The sequence below is a fragment of the Corvus kubaryi genome, unplaced genomic scaffold (genome assembly GCF_017639235.1).
Source record: "Corvus kubaryi isolate FWS band 111438036 unplaced genomic scaffold, C.kubaryi_AGA036_p1.0 37382, whole genome shotgun sequence".
NCBI lineage: Eukaryota > Metazoa > Chordata > Aves > Passeriformes > Corvidae > Corvus > Corvus kubaryi.
This window is the reverse complement of record NW_024581124.1, coordinates 3831529-3854897: the sequence shown is the minus strand read 5'-3', so window position 1 is coordinate 3854897 and position 23369 is coordinate 3831529. Positions and strand designations below refer to the sequence as shown.

General features: G+C 57.9%; 2 protein-coding genes across 5 annotated transcripts; one reads left to right on the top strand and one right to left on the bottom strand.

Annotated features, from left to right (window-relative positions):
* Positions 1 to 24: 24 nt before the first annotated feature.
* On the top strand, positions 25 to 8049 carry ASPHD2 (aspartate beta-hydroxylase domain containing 2). Of its 3 annotated transcripts, none has more exons than XM_042035208.1 (4): positions 25 to 137; positions 2240 to 3311; positions 5545 to 5658; positions 6583 to 8049. In XM_042035208.1, exons 2-4 carry the CDS (start codon positions 2432 to 2434, stop codon positions 6690 to 6692), a joined length of 1104 nt encoding a protein of 367 aa, XP_041891142.1. In that variant the 5' UTR covers positions 25 to 137; positions 2240 to 2431; the 3' UTR covers positions 6693 to 8049. The 3 variants fall into 3 exon arrangements, with proteins under 3 accessions (XP_041891142.1, XP_041891143.1, XP_041891141.1); XM_042035209.1 differs by lacking the exon at positions 25 to 137 and adding an exon at positions 169 to 604; XM_042035207.1 differs by lacking the exon at positions 25 to 137 and having other exon boundaries at positions 634 to 3311.
* Positions 8050 to 10092: 2043 nt separating this feature from the next.
* Positions 10093 to 23369, bottom strand: HPS4 (HPS4 biogenesis of lysosomal organelles complex 3 subunit 2). Of its 2 annotated transcripts, XM_042035205.1 has the most exons (13): positions 23239 to 23369; positions 22369 to 22459; positions 21550 to 21693; positions 20423 to 20530; positions 19805 to 19921; positions 19586 to 19680; positions 18316 to 18388; positions 17584 to 17617; positions 16937 to 17033; positions 15612 to 16500; positions 13262 to 13394; positions 12858 to 12966; positions 10093 to 11312 (listed from the first exon to the last, which is right to left on the bottom strand). In XM_042035205.1, the coding sequence occupies exons 1-13, from the start codon at positions 23271 to 23273 to the stop codon at positions 11141 to 11143; spliced, it is 2097 nt and encodes a 698-aa protein (XP_041891139.1). In that variant the 5' UTR covers positions 23274 to 23369; the 3' UTR covers positions 10093 to 11140. The 2 variants fall into 2 exon arrangements, with proteins under 2 accessions (XP_041891139.1, XP_041891140.1); XM_042035206.1 differs by lacking the exon at positions 21550 to 21693.

Sequence of the window (23369 nt, the reverse complement as noted above, 5' to 3'; positions counted from 1 at the left end):
AGGTGATGGGACAGCCGTGCCGGTGCCACGCCGGGTGATGGGACACCGGCAGGGCCGTGGCATTGCTACGCCGGGTGATGCGGCCACACCGGTGACACCGGCTGACGCCGCCACGCCGGGTGACACCGTCACACTGGGTGAGAGCAGCGCGCGGGTGACACTTACTCCGGTGGCGCCGGCGGGGTGGCATGCTCAGGAGAGGGTGAAGGGAGCACCCACTGCTCCGGTTCCGGAGTGGCAGCGGGCATCCCGCCTCACCCCAAGGCTCCTGCTCCTCGTGCTGCTCCCAAAGGCGACACCAGCCGTGCCGAGCCGAGGACATCCTCGCCACGCGTCCCCGTCGCCGCGGGCCCACGGCCTGGGGACCCTGGCCGGGCTGAGCGGAACCCGCTGCCTCCAGGAGATGCCGGGGCCACCACGGAGCCACCGAGATGCAACTTTGTGCTGCATCGAAGCCTCTGCCTTCCTTATGTAACGCGGCTGCTGCTGGCACTGTGCTCGCCTCCACGTCCTGCACAACTTCGGTGCAACGTGGAATTGATCTCCACTCCCTGGAATGGCTCTGCCATTATCATTAGCTGAGGAGCCTTTTCTGAAATCTCAGGTCAGGGGCGCTGGTTGTGACCCGTCTCGGTGCAGGACCGTGGCTGGGAGGTGACAGCACCCACTGGGTGCCCCGCGCAGTCCCAGCCATGCGGTGTGTGTCGGGAGCGGTGCCGATGTTTGGGGCCCTGCCCCAGCACTGGCACAGCCTCTGTGGAGGTGGGTTTGGGCAGGTTTGCAGTGGGGTGTCCGTGCTGGCACAGGAGGCAGCTCCTGGGCTGGTCCCACGGAGACTGTGCCCAGAGAAGCCCAGGGCTCTGCAGCCCGAGGCTCCCAGGCTCTGGGGTCAGGCAGGCGGCGTGTGGGCACGGGGGCTTGGATTTCTTGCTGCTCTGATGGTTTCCCTCTGATCTGAGGTGTTGCCTGCATCCCTGAGGCAGCAGTGGGGCCGTGTTTGTGCTGTGCCACCCTTGCAGGATGTGACTCTGACCTGGGGACCCCGAGGCTGTCGGACCCCCCAGCTCTGTTCCCTCTGTGCCTTCGTGTTGCCATTGGCTCTGACTGACCGTGGCTGCTGTGCCTGAGCAGTTCCCCACTCCCCTTGTAGGGTGAGAGCCACCCTGAATACACATCACCCCAGGGCTCTGCTGCCTTCCCCAACATGCTCCAGCCCTGTGGGGAGCACGGGGGTTGTGCCGGCCTCAGGGGACACCCCTGGGACCCACTCCGTGGTTGCACCCCGGGAACCGAGGCCTGGGCGGGAGAAGCGGGAGTGTCTGGAGGGATGCCAGCCATGGAGATGGAGGAAAGTTATCTTGAGATTCCCGGGAGGCTGTGACGTGCCACGTGGACTGCAGATCCCGGGATGGGGCATGCAGGCAGCATGCTACAAGGAAGTAGGGTGGAGGTCGCTCGGCTGCATGGATGTGCCTCCCTGGGATGTAACGCTGCCTGAATCCCAGGTCTCCAGCCCTGCAGCACGTCCCTGCCGTAGGGTCAGACCCCATCTGCAGCCCATCCCCATCACCATTGATAAGGAAATGCACGTTGAGAGGCTGCAGGACCTTGGCAGGAAGGGCTGGGGAGGGTTTGGATGGCTTCCCTGGCTCATAAACCCATCCTGCTACTTAGAGTCAGTGCTCTTACCGATGAGCTGGTGAAATCAAACAAGCCAACCTGACCTGCCCCTGTTGCCACCACCCCGACCTGCTCCCGTGGCCACGTGCTGGCTGAGCTCTGGGCTCTGCCACAGCTCAGACTCTGGAGGGAGAGTCACTTCAGAGCCGTTAGATGGAGGGGATAAGCTGATGTGCTGCCAGATAGGGCTGTGAAGTGTCTACTCTCAGTGTCTATTCACTTAGCAGCCAGATTTCAAACATGATAAGGCAGCAGCTTAAGAGGAAAACTGGAGGACGAGCAGGAGGGGAGATGGTCACTGGGGCAGTGGGAGATGGAGTCTGAGTCTGAGTCTCCCTGCTGCCTTTCATCTGGGTATTTGTGGAAGATGCTGTTGAGAGCACTGGGGGATTTACTCAGCATGGGATGATGTTTGGCTCCCTATCCACCATCCCCTCCCTGAGAAGCCAGTGCCCCACACAGTCCCGGCACACAGCTCCAGCTGTGTCCCGTGCACTGACCCCAGCAGGGACCCCACGGGGCAGCCCTCTCCCTAACACCTCTGGGTTTCTCTCCCCAGAGCCTCCCTCCAGCACGGCCTTTCAGGATGATGTGCCCAGGAGCGCCGGTGGGGACCCTCCGGGCACGTGGCTGCTGACCCAGGGGTGCTGCCAGGCACCGCTGCCAATGCAGAGCTCCCGGGAGCACAGGGCAGAGCTGCCGCTCCGCTTACCCATGGCAGCCCCTTCCCGCCGCGCCCCGGCCCGGCTGCATGGTGTGGGTGCCCCTGAGCCCCACGAGCAGTGACCACCGGGCCCTGCTGCGCGCTCCCAGCACCACCACCATGTCTTTGGAGTGGCTGATGGACTGGAGCTGGTCCCTGGACGGACTCCGCGATTTCATCGCCACCGGCATCCAGTCTTTCCGCGACTGCGACGCCACGGCCCTGGTGGCCGTTGCCTGCCTGCTGGTCCTCTTCGTGTGGTACTGCTACCACGTGGGGCGGGAGCAGCCCCGCGCCTATGCCACGGTGAACGCGCTGATGCAGAGTGCCGAGGTCAACGGGGTGCAGAACGGCTTCGTGTACTGCCACTCGCCCGAGTGCGTGCGCTGCTCGCACCACGACGGCCTCAACCAGAAACTCTACCACAACCTGCAGGAGTACGCCAAGCGCTACTCCTGGTCCGGCATGGGCAGGATCCACAAGGGCATCCGCGAGCAGGGCCGCTACCTCAACAGCCGGCCCTCCATCCAGAAGCCAGAAGTCTTCTTCCTGCCCGACTTGCCCACCATGCCCTACTTCTCCCGGGACGCTCAAAAGCACGACGTGGAGTTGCTGGAGCGCAACTTCCAGACCATCCTGTGCGAGTTTGAGACCCTGTACAAGGCGTTCTCAAACTGCAGCCTCCCGCAAGGATGGAAAATGAACAGCACGCCCAGCGGGGAGTGGTTCACCTTCTACCTGGTGAACCAGGGCATGTGCGTGCCCAGGAACTGCCGGAGATGCCCACGGACGTACCGCTTGCTCGGGAGCCTCCGCACCTGCATTGGCAACAATGTCTTTGGGAACGCCTGCATCTCTGTGCTGAGCCCGGGCACCGTCATCGCCGAGCACTACGGGCCCACCAACATCCGCATCCGCTGCCACCTCGGTGAGTGTCCGGCGTTGTGGTTCGTGCATCGGGAGGGTGTGGGGGGCTGCGGCCGTGGCTGGAGCCCCAAAAAAGCCTGTGGCACCCCGTGCTCTTGGGGTTCAGCCATCAGTTGCAGCCCTGGGGGGCTCAGACACCTGCTATGCTTTGGGCTGAGGGAGGTTTTGAGGGTTTTGGTGGTGACAGCCTCCTGAGGAGAGGCTGGTGCTCAGTCTATGGGTACCTGATGTCCCCAGGGTCTCCAGAGCAGCAGCAGGAGGGTTTCATCTCCTCCTCCTGCTGACCCAGGGCCATGGACTCTTGCTGGTGTGCGACAGAGGGCTGATTTTACGTAGGGGTCTCTGAACATCCCCCTCTCTGCAGGCAAGTCCCTCTCCTATCCTGGGATGCGGGGCAGCCTGGGGTTCTGCTCCAGGGACTGTGTTGTTCCACTGGCAGCTCCCCTCTCCTGGAATCTCGGGTGCTCTGCATGGGACACGGGTGAATGGGAGCAAAGATGCTGCTTTGGGATTTGTAAAGCTGCAAATGAGGGTGGGAGGGGTCCTGGGGTGTTCCCTGCGGTGGGTCAAGCGCTGGGTTGGTGGCACAGTGCTCCCTGCTCGGCAGGCAGGGACGGGGAGAGCCCACGCGGCACAGATGGCCAGGCTGGCACAGCACCGACCGTGCCGGGGGAGGCACCACACGGGCCCGGCTGGCAAACACCAACCGCGCCTGTTCAGCCAACAGCTCGGGTAAACACACCCAGGCAGTGCTGGCCATTTGTTCAGAATGGGAATTGTCTTCAGAGCTGATCCCAGGAGCTGCTGGGCAGCTGGGACCTGCCCTTGCCTGTCACCGATCCCTCTCTCTGGAGTGCTGGGGAATGTGTTCCCCTTGTGAGGGGCTGGGAGAGGTTCCTGGGAAGAGCCAGTGATGTCCAGGCTGGCTCAGGTGAGCACACCTGGAGCTCGCACACCCTGGGCAGAGGAGCGATGTGGGTCATTTGCTTATCCAGAACTCTGCACTGGGACGGGGGCACACTGACACCCCCACCTTGGTGCTGGGAATGCAGCTCTTGCTGTGCCCAGGGCATGGATGTGTTTAAGACACAACCTGCCCTTTCAGCCAGCACAGCCATCAGTGGGGTGAGGCACTCATGAGGATTTACTCTAGGCACAGGCAGCATCCATGGGCCAGGGCAGCATCCTGAGGGTGCGGGTGGGATGGAAGGGCTGCAGGCTGCTGGCTGCTCCCTCCCCGCATCCCCCAGCAGCTCAGCTTCCCTGTTCCAGCATCTCCAGCTGAGGCTGTTGTGCAGGGAAATGGCTTTGGGTTCTGCAGCCTTTGAAACAGCAGCTTTGTAGTCCCAGCTTTGCTGGGCAGCTGGGAGTCCCTGCTGCGCTCTCTGGGTTTGGCATCGCTCTTGGATCCATCCTGCTCGTTTGCTGCATCGTTACCGCTCGGGAGCCACGTGAGCCATGACCCCTTTCTCCGCCACGGCCGCATCCTCGGGGCAGGATGGCTCTGCAGCAGCTCCAGCGTCCCCAGTACTGCGGGGGGTGACAGTGCTGGTGCAGGAGATGATGGGATCAACCCCTGTCAAACTGCCTTGGCTTGTGCTGGTATTTTAAGAAAAGACCCATTTTATTTCTGTGATTGTCCTTCATGTGGCCCTTACAGACCTGCTTCCCTGTGAGGGTTTTACGACCCCCCTGGATTTCTGTCCTTGCAGCCCTGTGGGTCACCCTGAGGCAGCACCTTGGGTGGAGACCAAGGGACAGGGCAGGTTCATGGCGAGCTTGTGGCAGAGCCACAGTTGAGCCCATTTTCCAACCCCAGTGCAATTCCTGCTCCCCCAGCCTTGTCTGGGGCAGGGTCACCGCTGCAGGGCTGGAGGAAGGAGCAGGCAGCATCTGCCTTTGGTCCTGAAGTTGGAAAATGTCCCAGGAGCCTGGCTCCCTGTGCACACCTTGGGGCCATGGGCTCTGGGGACTGGGAAGCTGTTCCAAATATGAAAGTGAGTCTCTGCGAGGCTGAGCTCGCTGGGGACAGTGAGAGGGCAGGGGGGAGCAGACAGGGAGCGGGCAGGGGCTGAGCTGCTCCAGGCTTGGGGTTCAGGTCACTCCGTGCAGGGGAGCAGCGCCTCAACAGCAGCATGGGGCTGACACGGAGCTCACTGTTTGCTCCCTGCTGCCCCACCACAGGGAACTCGGCACGGCCTGACCCTCCCTGTCCTCTCTCTTTGTGCCTGAAGGTCTGAAGACACCCAGCAACTGCGAACTGGTGGTGGGGGGTGAGCCCCAGTGCTGGGCTGAGGGCCGGTGCCTGCTCTTCGACGACTCCTTCCTGCACACGGCGTTCCACGAAGGTGAGTTCAGCGTCTGGGGCCTCGTGGTGTCCCCTGTGGTGCTGGGGACCGGAGAGGAGTCGGGGTGCACCCACGCCCAGTCCCTTCTCTTGCCCCAGCAGGGCTGGAGCCCCTGTGTCCAGCGGGGCTCGGGCCCTGCTTCCCCGGCCAGCCCCAGGTGGGAGCAGCCCGGTCCCATGACGGTGCTCCCTCTGCCTCAGGGTGCTCGACCACCCCAGCCCCCTTTCCTGGCAGATCCCTGGAGCCCACTCAGCCTGCCCATGGCTTGCTCCCATCCTGACTTGCTCATGCTGCTGTCACAGCACCGCCAGCCCAGCACAGGGCCTGCTGACCCTCTCCCCGCCACAGCAGCCAGCTTGGGAAGCTTCCTTCATTACCGAGCTCTGCAGGGCAGCTCTGGCTGCGATGCCACGGCCCCGGCCTCCTCTGGCCCTATTGCAGCTCGGTGCTGACGTGCCGGCGGTGCCTTTGTCTCCCACGCCGGGGAACAGCCTCACGCCCACTGGATTGTTCCTCCCTCCACCACTGACGGAGGCCGTTCCGCTCCAGCTCTCCCGGATTAACCGGCATTAGTCCCCCATGGCATGAAAGCATCAGGCAGAGCTGCTCTACACAGGGGAGCGCGCCGAGAGAGTGGGAGAACAAAAGCTGTTGCTTCCACATCAAGCCTGCTGTGGGGTTGGGAAGCACAGCTCCGTGCAGGGCCAGGAAGGCTGGAGTGGCGCAGCAGCCACTCCCTGCACAGATCCAGGACGCAGCTGCAAGGAGGCCCTGCCTCAGGAATCCTCCGGGTGCCCAAAGCAGCCCTGGAGCCCTGGCAGGGAGGAGCCTGCCCCGTGTCCCTGAGCTCCCAGTAGCTGTTTACTGGGGTTGCACTGGGGAGGTGCCTCCCTACCCTCACACCCTGCGCTTCCATCCCCCCAGGTGCCCCGGAGGAGGGTCCCCGCGTGGTGTTCATGGTGGACCTGTGGCACCCCAACGTGGCCGCGGCCGAGCGCCAAGCCCTCGACTTCATCTTCGCGCCGGGACGATGACGGCGCTGCCCGGCCTGGTGGGTTCAGGGCAGCTCGGCCGGGGCCTGTCCTGGCACACGGCCTCGGTGCTCCCTCATGGGGGCCTTGTAAATGGAAACTGTGACGTGTATCCGCGCCCATCTCCTTCCTCCATCGCTGGCTTCAGGGATTCTTTTCCAAGCGCCGGCGCCTCGGCCCCGCCGGGGCTCGCTGCCCCCCTGCTCCTTCGTGTTCTGTTGCTACTGTGTTTTGCGGTGTTCAGAAGTAGAGTAACAAACCCAAGGGTGTTCGTTTGAATGTAATGTAAAATTTTTCTCGTGGTCATCAAAGGAACAACACACACACACACACACCATAACAGCCAACCAGCCTGCCCTGCCCGGCTGCGGTCCCGGATGGACAGACAGACGGACACTGGGGGCTTCCATGGGCACTGTGGTCCCCCCAGGCTGGGTCTGATGGGGCGGGCAGGACACAACTCTGCCCACAAAGAGCCCTCCTGGGGCTTCTGCTTCCTCCTCCATGTGCCAGCTGGGGCTCCCCAGCCCTCCTGCCCTCTGAAACCTCTTTTGTCACCCAGGTAGGGAGCAGAGTCCACCACCAGCCCAGAAGCCCCAACCTCCACCCTACTGAGGGAACAGCACACACAGTTGTGATCTTCAGTCTGGCCAAGGGTGTTAGCAATTGACCAAATCTCTTCCTTGCTCTACCTGCAACCCTCAGTTTTCCCAGCTCCAGCTGGGAAGCTGTGCAGGGGCAGGGATACCATTTGGGAACAGAGAATGGGGGTTTTGTCTGTCTGTAGGAAGAAAGGAGGTCACCATTCCTTCTGCTGCTCCATCTTCTTCTTTCCTCGAGCCAGGGCAGGCACACACAGCAGCAGCTCCCACGGACCTGACACCACAGGAGAGGTTCCCAAGGGGTGTTAATTCTGCAGCCTGAGCCCCCACCCTGGGGTCCTGCCCACCCAGGGACCACCACGCTTCTCCTGAAGTCCCCCAGCACCAGAGTCTGTTTGTGGTCTGGGGGCCAGTTTATAACACCCCCCCAAAGCACAGTGTGTGGTGGATGCTCACAGCTCTGGCTGGGGACCCTTTGCCTACGTGCCCTGCCTGGGAGGGACCAGCCTTGTCCCCCCAACAACTTCTTTACAGACTTTTCAGTGATTTGATTGCAAGATGAGGCAGAGATTTCAAATACATCTGAGATATTTTTTACACCCGTCTTGTTACAGACTACCTGAAGTGCATGATTTCTACACGCATTGGCTACCTGGACACAGGCCCTGGGGAAGCAGGCTGGCTCTGTCCGAAGGTTGGTGACATTCATACAGTGGATAAGCAAAGATTATCAATAAACAGTTGTGCTGAAAACAGAACGGGCTTTGCCTGCTGCTCTAACGAGGCCAGGGTCACACAAACACCAAGGGGTTGGCTCCTGCTTATCTGGTTGCTGGTGGGGAGAAGAGGCTTGGAAAGACCAGGAGCTGCAGGGTGGGAGGGGGCACGGGCCTGTTTGCCAGTGATTCAGTGAGTGAGGGCAGTGCTCTAACATACCCAACCCATGGAAAGTCTGTCCTGACCAGTCACAGCCTCCCAGGCCTGGATTTGGCCAGGCTGGATGGGGCCCTGAGCAACCTGGTCTAGTGGGTGAATCCCTGCCTATGGCAGGGACTTGGATATTTGAGGTCCTTTCCAACCCAAACCGTTCTGGGATTCTGTGATGTCAGTGGAGCCCAGGCTGCCAAGGAGCACAGGGATCTCCTCCAGCCCATCAGCGTGGGCACAGCTGTGGCAGTGCTGCCTGGCCCAGGGCAGCAGAGACTGTCCCCAGCCATCCCCAGGAGCAGCTGCAGGCCTGAAGCTCCCTGGGCCCCACAGAAGCCATTAGCCTTGCCAGAGCATCCGCAAACAAACCATTTCAGGAATTGCTTCCAGCTGCCTGCACTGACGCATCAAAGGCAGCAGCTTCCCAGAAGCAGCTCCAGGGCAGAGGGTGCTGCTCAAATCCCACCCAAATGCCTGAAAACCAGTGCCTGACCCCCCTCAAGCACAGAGCCAGCTTGGCAGGGCAGGAATTGCTCCCCACGAGCCCCTCTGGCCCTCCCTGGCAGTGTTCAGACAGGCCCAGCTGCTCCTCATCCCCTGATGCTCAAAATGCCCCATTTTTAAGCATCCTCTCCAACACAGCCATCGCCCTGTGGGCCGGGGAGCTCTGTGTGCTATTCCCAGCTGACCAGCACAGGGCAGGCATGGGCTGGGTGGCCCAGCACGGGCTGGGTGGGGAGATGCAGCCCGAGCAGCTGAAGGAGCAGAGCCAGCCCAGCTGTTCCCGGCCGGCAGACGGCTCAGCAGATTGCAGCGGAAGATCCCTGATGGCAGCAGGCAGGAGCATCCATCCCGTTTGTGCTTTGCTGCTGTGCCAAATCTCCCTCCTGTCCCTCTCAGGCTTTTCCTTCCACTTCTCCCTGTTTCCTGCCAGAGCACACAACCACTTCCCAAGCGCCCAGGCAGGATGCAGGCGGATCTCCCCGGGGAGCAGAGCAGGCTGGAGCTGCTCCCAGTGCTCCAAGGCTTCCTCTCCTGGGAATCACAGAGGGAAGCTGGATCTGCTGAGGGCACAGAGGGGACAGGAAGAGCAGCATCTCCCAGCGGGGCGACTTGGCTCAGCTGAGCAGGCAGCCCAGAGCACACAACCCTCATCCCTCCTGCCTTCTCCCACCCTGCAATGCCTCCCTGTGCTCCCTCCAGAACCAGAGCAGTTTGTCCATGACTCTGGAAGTGTGCAGGGAAGTAGCACCTTACCTTGTGTCATCTTCCACATGGATGTCACCAAAGCAGGAGGTCACCAGGGTGGCTCCAGGGAGTTTTCACTCCTACTCTGCCAACAGGCTCTTCACAGTCCTTCCATGCCCAGGATGGGAGCAGTGCCACACGACTCTGCTCCTGCTGAAGCACCTCCTCAGCTGCCAGGGCTGGCAGCTGGCTGGCATCTGTGCCCAGCCACCCCTGAGCAAGCAGCTGGCTCATCCTCTGGAGTCTTCTGAAATTCCCTGCAATGTCTGTGGAGCAGCCTGAGCGACCTGGGATGGCAGAACGACCTTGGGAACTGTCTGTGCTGGGGTGGGACCAGCAGCTGTGGCAGTGGTGACCTTCCTGTGCCCAGCCCTGACGCTGGCACGAGCCTGCTCAGCACCTCACCACGTTCGTGTCTCTGCTCACCATCTCTTGGTGACACCAGTCACACATCTGCCCCTCTGGAAGCTTCCAAGCAGCTGCTCTGCAGGAATGATTGAACCAACAGGCTCTGCCTGTTCGACCCCAGCACTGCAGGAACCACCCTTGGCATGGAGCTAAACGGGGAACAGCTCCCACAACCCAGCCCATCACACCAGGAACCACAAACATGACAACAATGTGACTCTGGCTGCTGCCACACAGTGCTGGGATGAGCCTTGGAGACTCCTTTATTTCCACAGTCAGACTGGGGGTGTGTCTGCACCAGCAGCAGGTTCCAAGCCCAGCCAAACACAGGTATCCATCCCTCAGTCTAAACAGCCACCACCACGGGCCCCCCCGGCCACCACTGACTGGGGACACTGTCAGAGCAGAAAGGGAACAGCTGCTGAAGGGCTACGAAACCTCTTTGGTCCCACCAGCTAAGGGGCATCTTCGGGGTCTGCAGAGTGTGGGCAAATGGAGCAGTAAGAGCAGTGAAATGAGGTCCTGCAGCAGGAGGGAGGGAGGGAGCACAAGGCTGAGGGACACTCGCACCACCACCATCACCCAGCCCCTGTGAGGCTGCAGGTCCAGGTGGGCACAAGGAGGGCATGGCTGGGCTGGACCATCACTGACCAGGGAGGTGTGGAGGGATAGGGATATCCCTTTGGAGTCACCTATGGCATAAAAACCTCCTGGGAGCACCCAAAGGGGGCCTGTGAGCTCTGCAGCTCTTGTTCTGCTCCCGTGTGAGAACAGGCAGGCACTGCTGACCAAGGTAAGGCACTATATGTCATGGCAGGATCATTCCCATGGATTAAGGGATAGAAAGAAAGCCAAAGTCTGACCAGGGCAAGTGCAGGCACGGACAGTGGCTGGCTGACATCTCTGAAAGCCAGCACTGCCTGGGGGCTCTGTAACTCAGAGCAAGGTGAGGCTTTACCTCAGATCAAGGCACGTGGGGAGTCTGCAGAGCTCCAAGAGAGTCCCTGTAAAGTCCATGTAAACCAAGCGCCCCAAGACGCTGCATTCTGTCCTCAGTCTTTGGTAAATGCTGTCAGTGACACCTGCACTGGCCCAAAACATGCTGCAGGACAGGGCAAGGAGTGTCCCTTCCTCAGGGCCAGGCAGGCTGGAGACCCCACAGAGGCAGGGCAGAGCCTCTCTGCCTCCATGGGGATGAACATCTGAGATTTTCCTTACTGGAGACGAACATTCTGCAGGGCAGAGCCGTTGTCTGAGTACAGCAGCTCACAGCAGGTTCACCCCGTGCTTCAGCAGCTTCTGCTTGGCCTTGCTGGGCAGGCTGAAGGCGCTGTCGTGCGGGTTGGGGACGCCTGAGTTGCGGAGTGGAGCTCCCAGCTGCTGGAAGTAGGTCTCCTGGACAGGATTCCGGCAGGCGTACACAGCTGTGGAGGCGTTCCTGGAGGGGCAGGGAAAGGCAGGGGTCAGACTGACAGCTTTGGGTGAGATTCACAGCTGGGAACTGGGCTCCCAGTTATTGAGAGGGACTTTCAGGTGTCTCAGCACGGGAACATGGAGCTGAGCAGGCACCAAACCCCTGAAGGCCACAGGGAACCAGACCCTCCTTCTAAAGGGGCCCGGTATCCTAAAAGGGAAAGTGGGATATCACAAAATCATTTAGTTTGGGGAAGATCTCCAAGACCATCAAGTTCAACCTGTGACTGAGTCCAGCTCAGTGCTCTGGACTGGGTGACAAGGTGGGGATTGGTCACAAGTTGGACATGACGGTCTGGGAGGGCTTTTCCAAAGTTAATGATTCTGGGATTCTGTGTGTGGCCATGCTCCAAGGATTCCCCTTGCTGCCAGCCCAGCCCAGGACACCATGAGCCTGGAACACTCCTCGTGCCCGACATTCCTCCTCTCCCACTGCTGCTGGCCACAACCAAATCCCAGCACAGCACCCCACAGCAGGAACCACGTGTCAGTCACAGGTGTGATGAAGCTCAGATAAGAGTCAGATTCAGTCACCACCAAAGCTGTGATTAAACACACTAATTAAGACTAAGAATCCCCTCTCCCGGAATATTCCCTGCAGCATGGCTGGCAGGGAGCAAAGCCAAGGACCCTGGATTCCTCCTCGAAGGAGGAAAGCAGCAACTGCTATGTTTGCTGACACCCTTCTGTGACAACTCTCCATAAAAGAAAGCAGTTTTAGTCATCTTGTTACTCAGGCTGATTCACACATGGAGTTGCTTTTTTCGGGGTAACAGGGAACACGCCAGCTTAGCCAGTCAGTTTAGGATTGGATTTAAGGAGCCAGCGAAGCTCATGCTAAACAAGGAGTTCTCCAGCACTGGAGTGTGTGATTCACATCCCCTTGGCAAGCGGTGCCAGAGCAGCAAAACCGTGTAATTCCCAGGAGCATCTTTATTTCATCGTGTTTTGGACAAACAAGCAGGACTGGGTGGGTGGGCTCAGCTGAGGAAAGGGGTGTCCGCTTCAGCCGTGGCCTGGGAAAGGGATCTGGATGCCAGGAAAACTTCTGGATTTTGGGAAGGGCTCTGGCTGTGATAAGACCATCCTGCCTGGCATCACAATTGAGTTTGCCACGCACATCACAGTGTGTTTCCAGCCCAACAAGCCGTGCAAGAAAACAATATCTAAGTTGCCAATTCTGGGCGCCTTTGGCTCCCTGCCGAGACACAAATTTATTAGGAACAGCTAAATTTAACACTGCGTCTTAGAACCTTATGGTGCCAGGAGCTGGCAATGTGTGAGTGTTACATCTCTATCCAAGCCATGGCACCACTCAGCTGTGCCCTCAATCCACTCTCCTGGTGCCCCTGCAGCCTCTCAACATCCAGGCAGAACATGAAGGAACTCACGAGTCAAAGCAAACTTGGGGAATAAAGCGACGTGACTGGTCCTTGGGTGTGGTCACAAACTGTGCCGAATCCCACCCAGCCTTGGAAAGGGGTTCTGCCCTTCTGGGAGCACCCCTTACCTGATGATCACTTCTGAGGCCGTGGGGAGCTGGCTGAAGTCGGAGTGGATGAGCGTGGCTGCCCTCAGGAAGTGCCGGTCCAGGGGCCCGGGGTTGTGGGGCAGGTTGGCTGCACGACAGGAGAAAAGGGGGTGTTAAAAACCCACCCTGCAGTGTGCCCCCGTTCACCGAGCAGGAAAAGGCTCTGGAGCTCGCCACAGACCCCAGACAGCTGCAGTACAGGCTGGGGACACCCTCAATCCCAATAGACAAAGCTCCCTCAACAGGGCCTTTGATCTGGGCTCTGTGGTGGGAGCTCTGGTGAGAAAGGCTCCTGAGAAGGTGTGTGAGGAGTGAGAAAAGGTTCCCTTAAACCCCATTCTCCTCATTGTTCCCTCCTGCAGCCCCAGAAGACGAAGGCTCACCCGTGAGGACGTTCTGGACACAGTCATAGTGTGTGAAGCTGTAGTTTGTCCTGGCTGAGGCCGAGGAGTCCTTGGGCAGCGTCTCCCTCAGGTGAACCTCGAGGCCGTTTAGGGAGGCCAGGCTGCTGTGGTACTGCAGGCAGAGGGAAAGGCAGAGCTCAGAGCCTCACCTGTGCCTCACCTGGGCTTCAAGGAGGTGCTGGAGGGAGTTCAGGTGAGAGAGGGACCAGACCCTTCCTCGCTCTGCTGTCCAGGCTCCCACCTGGAATGGCTGGGAAACTTGGGCATGGGGGGAAGCAGACAAGTCACAGAGCTCCCAAGGCAGTGATGGAGCTCTGAGCAATCAGTGGGAGCTGTCCCTGCCCATGGCAGGGCTTGGAACGGGATGGGCTTTAAGGTCCCTCCCAACCCAAACCAGTCTGGGATTCTACGACTCGGGAAAGGGCCCTCCAACCTGAAAATCAGCCATTCAGCCACCTGATGCTACTAATTACAGGAAAATGCAAGGCTCCATTAATTTACCATCAACCATTACTCTCCAGGGCTCATTTCACATGATTTACAGCCCCAGCAAGGGACATCCCTCTGCTTACACCGGGCAGTACAAACACACACAACAACGCACTGAATGAATGCCAAGATGCTGTTCTGGGTGGATTTTCAGTAGCCCAGAGGCCCTGATCATGCTGAGGCTCCCTGGGCACAGGCAGGGGTCCTCCACCACTCTTGGGAAGATTAACTCCATAATCCTCATCCTGCCAATGCGCTTTCCCCCACTGCGGAGAGGATCAAGCCTTTGTTCAGCAGGACAGCAGTGCCTGGCCTACCCTTGACCCCTGTCACGGAGCAGATTTTCCTTTCTGTGCAGTGAAATGGAGGAATAAGACTTAAAGAGCAGCAGGAGGTGAGGCCAAGAGCCTCCCACTCCACAGGGAAAGTGTGGGATGGAACCCGCTCTCCCAGGGGTTTGCAGCTGCACAAGTAGCATATTTTACCCTTCTTTGGTGTCATTTGGGGGCCTCAAAGCATTCAAAAAAACATTAATTATAACCCAGCTTGGACATCCCTGAGAGCTGAGGGTCATTTTTAATCTATAGATAAACAAAGGGATAGACAAGCTGAGGTTGTGCCTCAAATCCACCAGCAGCAGAGCCCAGTCACAGCCATAATCCAAGCTGTGTAACAGTGCAGTTTTGGTGAGATCCAGAACAAGGGTACGTGAGATGGAAGGAGCAGGATATTTGGGAAAAGAGGAACCTGAATGAAATGAGAGCTTGTCAGCCCCAGGGCAAGACATGAAGGACAATGGACCGTGCAATCCCTGTGCAACTGGGATTCCACTCTCCAGTGTGGAATTCCCAATTCTCCAATTCCCACCTGCCTGTGTCCCCCCTGCTGTTCCAGACGAGCAGAAAGGGGACAAAGTGCCATGTCTGGTGCAAAGGGCCCCAGCTGCACCTCCTGGCTCAGCTGATTTGGCAGCAATCCCTCCCCAGGCACATCAGCTCGGCCGTGCAGAGCAGACATTCCCCAGCTCCCAGGGTCCCAGGCATCCCACAGCTCTGAGGGGAAGGAGCAACCTCGAGGCTCTGCATTAGTCTGAGCTTCCCTGCACCTTCCAGTCTGGCTGGGTAAGGAAATTAGGTTGTTCCTATGGCAACTAGCATATCAAACAGGGCTCTGCAGCTTTGACTCAGCTCCTGGTGGGGAGGCAGAGGCCAGGCAGCAGCTCTGCAGCTGATGCTTCCCAGGAAAGATGGGGGGCCGGGCACATCCTGCCCCCACAGCCCCGTTAGCTCTGCTCACAGGGGAGCCTGGGCACCCAAACCCCACCTCAGGGAAATGTGGGATTGTTCTGGCATAGTGCTCACATGGCATCCCTCTCTCCAACCCCAGGGAGCAGCCTGGAGGCTCCCACAGCCAAGGGAACCTCTCCGGGACCCGCTGCCAGCCCCATCTGCGGTGGTCCCCGAGGGAGAGACTGTGACGTGCAGGGCCGGGGATTCACAGAACCAACCTCGCTTCCCAAAAAGCGCCGAGCTGCCGGGGATCCCCAGCGAATCCCAGCTCCAGCGCAGGCCCTTGGCAGCCCGCGGGTGTCTGTCACACCCACACGCTCTGCTCCGGTGCCGGCACTGCCAGACAACAGCAGCACCGGGAGCTGCCTGCGAGACGCGGCTGTCCCTGCTCCGCTCGCGCTCCGACAGCTCCCACGCAGCCGCGAGCGGCTTCACTGGCACAGCTCGGAGCAGGTGATGGAGGGACGGGGAGCACGATCCCTCCTCAGCTGTGACCCCTGTGCCCCCTGCCAGTGCAGCTGCAGCAGGGCAGAGCTTTCTTTTGCACTCACCACGTTCTCCACGGCGCCGCGGTCCCGGCGGAGCTGCTCCTCAGCCAGCAGCGACAGCACCAGCCCCTGGATGCAGTGAACGTAGAGGCTCAGCCGGGCTGGCTCGCCACTTCTGCGTCCCAGCTTGCCCCAGCTGCCCTCCCCGCTGCTGGGACACGGCCTGGCCCCTGCAGGGGCACTGGGTAGAGCCTCCTGAACCCCTGGGACCGGCAGCTGCCTCCCGATCCAGAGCTGTGCGTGTCCAGCAGGGTCTGGACAATCCAAGCCCCACACGTGGTCACCAGCTGTGCTGAGACCTCCTCCAGACACACGGTCCTGGCTCACAGTCCATGGCTTGTCCTGCTCACTGGATTTCCTTCTGCTCAGCTCCTGGGCAGGAGAGGGAACAGCTGGACTGTGGCTGACCGAATGGGAATTTTGGGAAGCACAGTGACCACCATCAGAGTCCACAGGGGATTCCCTCTTATCCTCGCTCTCCTGCTCCCAGGAGTAAGGGCTGGGAAAGGAAAAGCCTTCCAGGTATGGACCTGTAGTCCAAGCACATTGAGTCTGGAGTGAGGAAGGGCTTGGGAGCTGCTCTGTGTCTCTCTCTGAGGGGAAGGATGTTTTCCTGCTGAGCTCTGAGCTTTCACTGCCTGCTCCACTCAGGTTTGCAGCTGGAGAACTCCTTGCGCCGCCTCCCACTCCAAGGAAGTCCATCAGAGGACTTGCAGGGCTGCCCAAATGCACAGCACCTCCTGGGGCAGCTGTGCCTGCAGCCTCCTTGTGGGACTGCTGCACAGAGATTCCATCCAGGGCTTGGTTTTCATGAGCTCCTGTTGGTTCTGGAACTGCCTGGGAGCAGAGAGCACTCTCCTCTCCTCTGGGGCCTGCTGGGGACATGGGTGACCTGGTGGGAGATGAAAAATGGATTAAACACTGAGCAGGATCTGTGTGATAGCTGATAACCCCACTGGCACTGATCAATGGCTGATCCATCCCCTGCTACAAAGAGACCTGGGAAAAGGGAGGGCCGAGGTCTAACACAGGTGAAAAGCCTGGGAATCTTACTCTGCAAGTTCCTGGGAATGTCCCTTCCTTGAGCACAAAGCAGTGCTGTGAGCTTAGGGGACAACAGATCACAGCTGGTTTGGGGAAGCAGCTCTGCTCCAGGCTGCTCAGAGCAGGGATATGGACACGGGAATTCTGCCCAGCCGGCCTCAGGCAGCTCCAACAGGCAGTGACAGGGCCTGAGTCAGTTCCAGAGAAAACAGTGACAATGGCAACAGGGACACAGAGTGAGCTCCTGCTGCAAATCCTGCCTCTGGGTCAGGCTGGCTGCCTACCTGGCCATCCACTCCACTGGGAAGTCCCGGAGCACGGAGACTTCCTCTCCTGTGAGGAACACCGGGATGATACGGACACCCGGCGGCAGCAGAGACTCTGCAAGAGCAGGGAAGGGGTTGAGGATTAAACAGAAACCAAACCTCATCAGCCCAAAGGCTTCTGCAGGAGCTGCAGGCCTGCCATGATCCTGCATCCTGACTGAGCTGGGCAGCCTTTTCCCACCCTGCCAGCATTTTCCCATCCTGCTCATACCCTTCATGCCTGACACAGCCAAATTTCCCCTCAGTGTTTCCATCCTGGCAGATCATCCCCACACTGATGCTGGGAAGGGATGGCTGGAGGTTTGGACTGCAAGCACCAGCCATCTGTTATCAGGGCCTGGCAGTGGCCACGTGGCCACATAGGGGACTGGAATTAAGGCAGGCATGGCTGGGAGTCTGCAGCACTGGAATAAAACCCAAAAGAGCAAACCCAGCAGAAGGAGCTGGTTCTGATCAAACAGCACAGGCTGACTGGTGGCAGCAACACCCTCTGGGATATTTTGGATATAGTCCAGCACCCAGCACAGCCTGGATGTGAATCCCAGAGAACCAGCTCGTGCTCCCATGCAGGGAAGGCAGCCCATAGGATGCAGCTGGATGCTCACCAGGCTCCTGTGGCTCCTCACCTCTGGGCTCGCTCTGCAACAAAAGCCAAGAATCAGTTCCCTGGATGGATCAGGACACCAGGACACCTCTGTCACCCTCCCCAGCCCCTCAAGGCTGCAGGAGACCTCACACCACCCCCCCCCAGCAAACACTGTGGATGGTTTGTGGTGCTGGGAAGGAGTTTGGTCCTTAGGGAGCCCTCAAAGCCAAGGGGACCTTCCCAAGAACCAAAACACACCTGAAAGGCAGGAGAGAGCCCAAATTTATCATCACCACCACCACCTGCTCAGGGCACAGAAACTCCCTTCATTCAAGCAGAAGAACAGCAAAGGCTGCCTTCACATCTGCATAGTGATGGCTTTTTACAGAAGATCTGATCACATAAATAATAGTTTTTGACAAGTTTTAAAGCAAATGAAAACTGCTGTTTGTCCCTTTCAGACAATCATTTGGCGGATTTTCCACAAAATACCAAAACTTGTGTAAAAAGCCAATCAAAACATCACATAAATGAGAACTCATGAATTCAGTAAGTTGAAGACTGAAAAAAAAAGCAAATTCTAAGTGCAGAAGTCTTGGAACCCTTTCCAGTCATAACTAATAAAAGCCTTAAGCATCAACATCAATATTTGTCCTTCCCAGTGGTGACACATGTCAGATCTGTGTGACAACAGCTCCCACACCACATCCTTGCAGGAATCTGCTTGCAGGGAATGTGCTCAGTACCATACCTGGCCTGGGGACTCACTGCCCTGCAGGAGAACTTTGGCAGTGAGGGGAGGTGGCAGCTGGGTGCTCACAATCCTGAAAGGACAAAGGAAAGTCAGAGAATCATGGAATGGTTTGGCTTCAGAGGGAACTTAAAGATCATCAGTTCAGAGAACTCTGATGACATTTGGTGACAAAATATCTCTACCAGACAGACTAGAGACACAAGGTGACACATCCTGGTGCAGGACAAGGCTCCCAAGCCCCTCCTCAAGTCAAATGTCCAGCTCTCAGGTGCTGCAGTGACTCACTCCAGTGTCCTGCCTGCAGCTATGAGGTCACTCCCTGGCAGATGCTCTCCCTGTGCTCATAAAAGGTGTCACTGGAACAGTTCATGCCAAAGAAAAATGGCACTTGAGTGCTGCTGCCAAGGAATTCTCGGAATTCCCCACCTCCTGTCTTTCAAGGCCACCTTGGAGGCTTTCCTTGAAGTCATTCAGCCATCTTTGATTGAAAGAAGCTGGAATGTCTCACGGGGAGTGCTGGCTCATCCCCCTGTGCACTTCCTGTCAGTACAGACAGTGGTCCTGGCCAGCAGGTCAGGCAAACTGAGGGACACACCTGCACTGATCTGCACATCTGCAGAGGGAACACTGCTGGGAAAGCACAACATCCACACATCTCCCTTTTCCTTGGTGGCTGCCCCCTAAAAAGCCTCAGAAGTTCAGTCTTCACATCCTGCTGAGTAACAAAACCAGCAGATTGCTACTAAAACCCAAGTCTTGAGCTCCTTCATGCTGATGAGCACAGATAACCTTGGAGAGACACTTTACAAGGGCCTGGAGTGACAGGACAGGGACAAACTGCCAGAGGGCAGGGTTAGATAGGATATTAGGAAGAAATTCTTCCCTGTGAGGGTGGGCAGGCCCTGGCACAGGGTGCCCAGAGCAGCTGTGGCTGCCCCTGGACCCCTGGAAGTGTCCAAGGCCAGGTTGGACAGGGCTTGGAGCAACCCGGGCTAGTGGAAGGCGTCCCTGCCCATGGCAGGGGGTGGAACAGGATGGGATTTAAGATCCCACCCAATCCAAGCCATTCCATGATCCCACAACTCCATGAACTGCTCACACTTGGTGACACAGAGACAGACAGGGACTGCCTGGCCTGAAGCTCTGATGTTCCTGCCAATAACCAAGAGCAGCCCTCAAGCCCTCACTCTGCTCCCTGGGTGCACTCCAGGATCCCAACCCTGGAAAGGGGTGGATTTAACCCTTCAGGGAACACCTGGTTACTTACAAGCCTTTGTAGAGGATGCAGCCTGCCAGGACATGGGGAGAGCGCTGGCAAGTCTGCAGGATGAGAGCTGCCTTCAGCAAAAGCAGGGGATCCACCTGGACAGGGAGAACCAGGGCAGTGAGGCCTCAGAATCCTGGGAAACCTCAAAGCAGCAAATAAACAAGCACAGTGGCACTGGGGCAGCTCTAGAGAGAGGCACTGCAGAGGACAGGCTCTTACCTTGGTTTTGTCCAGATGCCAGAGAGAATTGAAAATCCTGTGGAGGTCACTGGTGTTTTTTTGGATGTGCTCAATGTACCTGTCCCACTCCCTGCTCAGCTCCTCCTGGGAAAACACCTGTGGGTGACAAAAACCCCCAGGTTGTCACTGCACAGTGTCCACGCACTCGGGGTGGGACATAGAATCCATGTGGGACAGGGCCTGCCACGATAAGGTCAGGAAAAGGTGGGAGACAACACTGAGGGGAAACTGCTCCGAGTGAACATCTGGGAAAGGTTTAGCAGAGTCCCACAGGACCTCGGAGCAACGCAGGGCAGGGGGACCACCAGGTCACTTTTCCAGGTCCCACTTCTTGGATGTGTGACCCTTGCTAGCAGGAGGGCAGCACAAGGGAACATTGCAGAGCTGGGACACCATGGGAAGTGTTGAAATCTCCCCAAAAGTCACTGTGTCCCCAGTCCATTGTTACTGGGTCCCTCATTACTGTGTCCCCATGTCCCCAGTCCCTCATTACCGTGTCCCCAGCCCCTCGTTACCATGTCCCCAGCCCCTCATTACCGTGTCCCCATGTCCCCAGCCCCTTGTTACTGTGTCCCCATGTCCCCAGCCCCTCGTTACCGTGTATGCACCATGCACAGGGCCCTGGTAGAAGGTGAAGAGGCCGATGAGCTGCTCCAGGAGCCGCCGGCAGCTCACGTCAGGCAGCTCCACAGCACAGCCCAGCACCTGCAGCAGACACAGCCAGGGATGGAGAACGTTCCCTCACAGAACTCGGGCACGGCAGGTGAGAACAACTCTCATCGCTTTCACACAAGGACAGGCAAACTCTGTGCAGGCAAACACCCCCCAGAATCACAATCACGGGAAAAGGAAATGCAAACATACCCACACAAGAGCCCTGGCACAGAAAGGATAAATAAATATCAGAAATGCAGCGCTTCAGACACACTCCCTGCCCACGTTAGATGACCTAACTTGGTGCTTCAATAGCTAAGAATGTTCTCCTGAAACGAAGTACTTGAAAAATATTCAGATGAACTCATTGTTTATATTATGCTGACGCTCTGTTTAGTTTTTGAGTTGCTGAAACAGAAGCAGCAGCGCCAGTTAAATGGGGCTGACTGGCCTCAGCCCAGTTCCCAGGGATGGTTTGGGGCACTTTGGTCACAAATGCCACACGCTGCTCTTTATATACTAAATGTCTGTGGGCACTGACAAAGCTCAGGGGATGCTGAGGGCTAGAAGGAAAGAACAATCAGACTATCAAACAGTGACTGTGACCTTATAAACTACAGCACATAGAATCCTGTTATGCCCCATTTCTGGAAGTGTCCAAGGCCAGGTTGGACAGGGCTTGGAGCAACCTGGGATAGTGGAAGGTGTCCCTGCCCATGGCAGGGGGTGGGACTGGATGAGCTTTAAGGTCCCTTCCAACCCAAACCAGTCTGGGGCTTTGGGATTCTGCTTCCAGTCAGGAAGATCTTAAGAAATCCCTTTGGGTGTGGGCACACAAATGAGATACATGAAGTTTTCCTGCAGGAAGCTGAAGCGATGGTCAGGCCACAGCGGGCTGCAGAAACCAGAATTTAAGTTAGCTTGCAATGAAATTTGTCCACTTCAAGGTCCCTCCCCAGCTCTCCCCCAGTGCAGCCCACACCCGGAAAAATAAACCCTCTTTGTTTTATCCAGTCCTTCAGCCCCTGGCTGTTTTCACTCTGTGACTGCTCCAGAGCTCCTGAACTCACCCACAGAAAGTCTCCATCCACCACCACAGCAAACTTGAGTTTCCTGAGGCGGACGATGCTGGGAGGGGCCCCGGAGATCTCGGTGAGGCAGCGAACAACCCCGGCCATCTGCCCACACAGCAGCTCCTGCTGCTCCGGGAGGGTCTGCCAGGGAGCAAAGGCTTTAACTTCCCATTAAAAGAACTCAGAAAAAAACCTGACTGCTGTTTTCAGGTGTCAATAAAAATTATCAGTTCAACTCAATTTACAGAAAGGGTTGTCAGGCATTGGCACAGGCTGCCCAGGGCAGTGGTGGAGTCACCATCCCTGGAAGTGCTCAGAAAATGTGTGGGTGTGGCACTTGGGGACATGGTTTAGTGGTGAACAGGGTGCTGGGTTCATGGCTAGACTTGATTTTAAAGGTCTATTCTAACCTTAATGACTCTGGGATTCTGTAAATCAAATGCAATAGAACGGGCAAATTTCTGGGAGAAAAAAATTGGATTACTTTTTCCAGGCAGCACAAGGGCCTGGGGATTCTGGAGAGGAACTTTCATCCCTCGTGTGTGTTTTTATTGACATCACCAGGACAGTCCTGGACTGTGTTGGCCCATTCCTCAGGGAGAGAGCAGAGTGTAACCCCATTGCTGTGCCCTGAGCCTGGTGGAACCCAGCCCTGCTCTACCTGGAGCTAATTGATAATTTGGATTTCTTAAAACTTTTGTGACTACTAAGTAAGGATTAACCCAAATCACCTGGAAGCCCAACCCTTCCAGATCCAGAACCATCAGCCTGACCCACAGCATCCTTTTACAGGTACTGAAATAAAGCAGACATTACCTGGGAAGGGTAAAAATAACAGATCCCAGCACTCGTAGGATCCCCTTCCTCCTTCACCTTTGAGCCATCATAAAGGAAAAAGTAATTCCACCTAAAAAACATTGGCAAAAACGTGTATTTGAAAAATGTTACCCTTCTCCCTCTCCTTTCTGTTACTTCAGGAAGAACAGCAAAGATTATTGCAAATGGAGAGACATTGTTCTTGCACAATCACACCGAGTTTACACCCAAAAGCAGCACCTAAAAGGCCCCCCATGACTAAATTTGACCGCTTTTGTGAATTTAAAACAGGTGCTACAACTCCACCTCCCAGACATGTGGAAAGAGATGCGGACTTGTGAGATACTGTACCCTCAGCACACGGGATAATTATCGAGAAGCATTATCCATGTGCATCCCAAACAGCTCCCGGACGCTGCCTGCACCCAAGAGCCCCCGAGGAGCAGGAGACAGGGAGTCCCTCTGAGGATGTGATGTCATTCCGCTCATAATTCCTTGGATGCACGTATTCTGTAACACTTTTCGTCCTGTCCTGTCAAGCCAGAACCTCGTCACAAGCTCGGAACGAGCTTCGTGCGGGAGTTTTCCCGTAGGAACAGCGCAGGTCTGGAGCAAAGGCAAGCGGTGGCTCCACGGTGGCACCGAGGAACCCGCGCTGCTGCCGGGCCAGGAGCGGGAGGCTGGATCCGCTCCCGGACCGCCCTTCCACGGCCCTGGAATGACCCACGCACAGAGACCGAGCTGCTGAGCCCCGGGGGGCTTCCAGACCTCACCCCCGACCGGGGGACAGCGACGAGCAAAGGGCCGAAGGTGCTTCCCGGGGCAGCGACGCGAGCGGGGGAAGGGGCCCGGGGAGGGGAGGGGGCTCACCATGGCGCGGGGCCGGGCGCGGCGGGGCGGGACATGGCTGCGGGAGGCTCCGGCCGGTTCGGGGATGCTCCGGGCCGTTCCGGGATGCTGCTCCGGGGTCCTCCCGCTCGCTCCCGCCGCCGGTTCCGGGC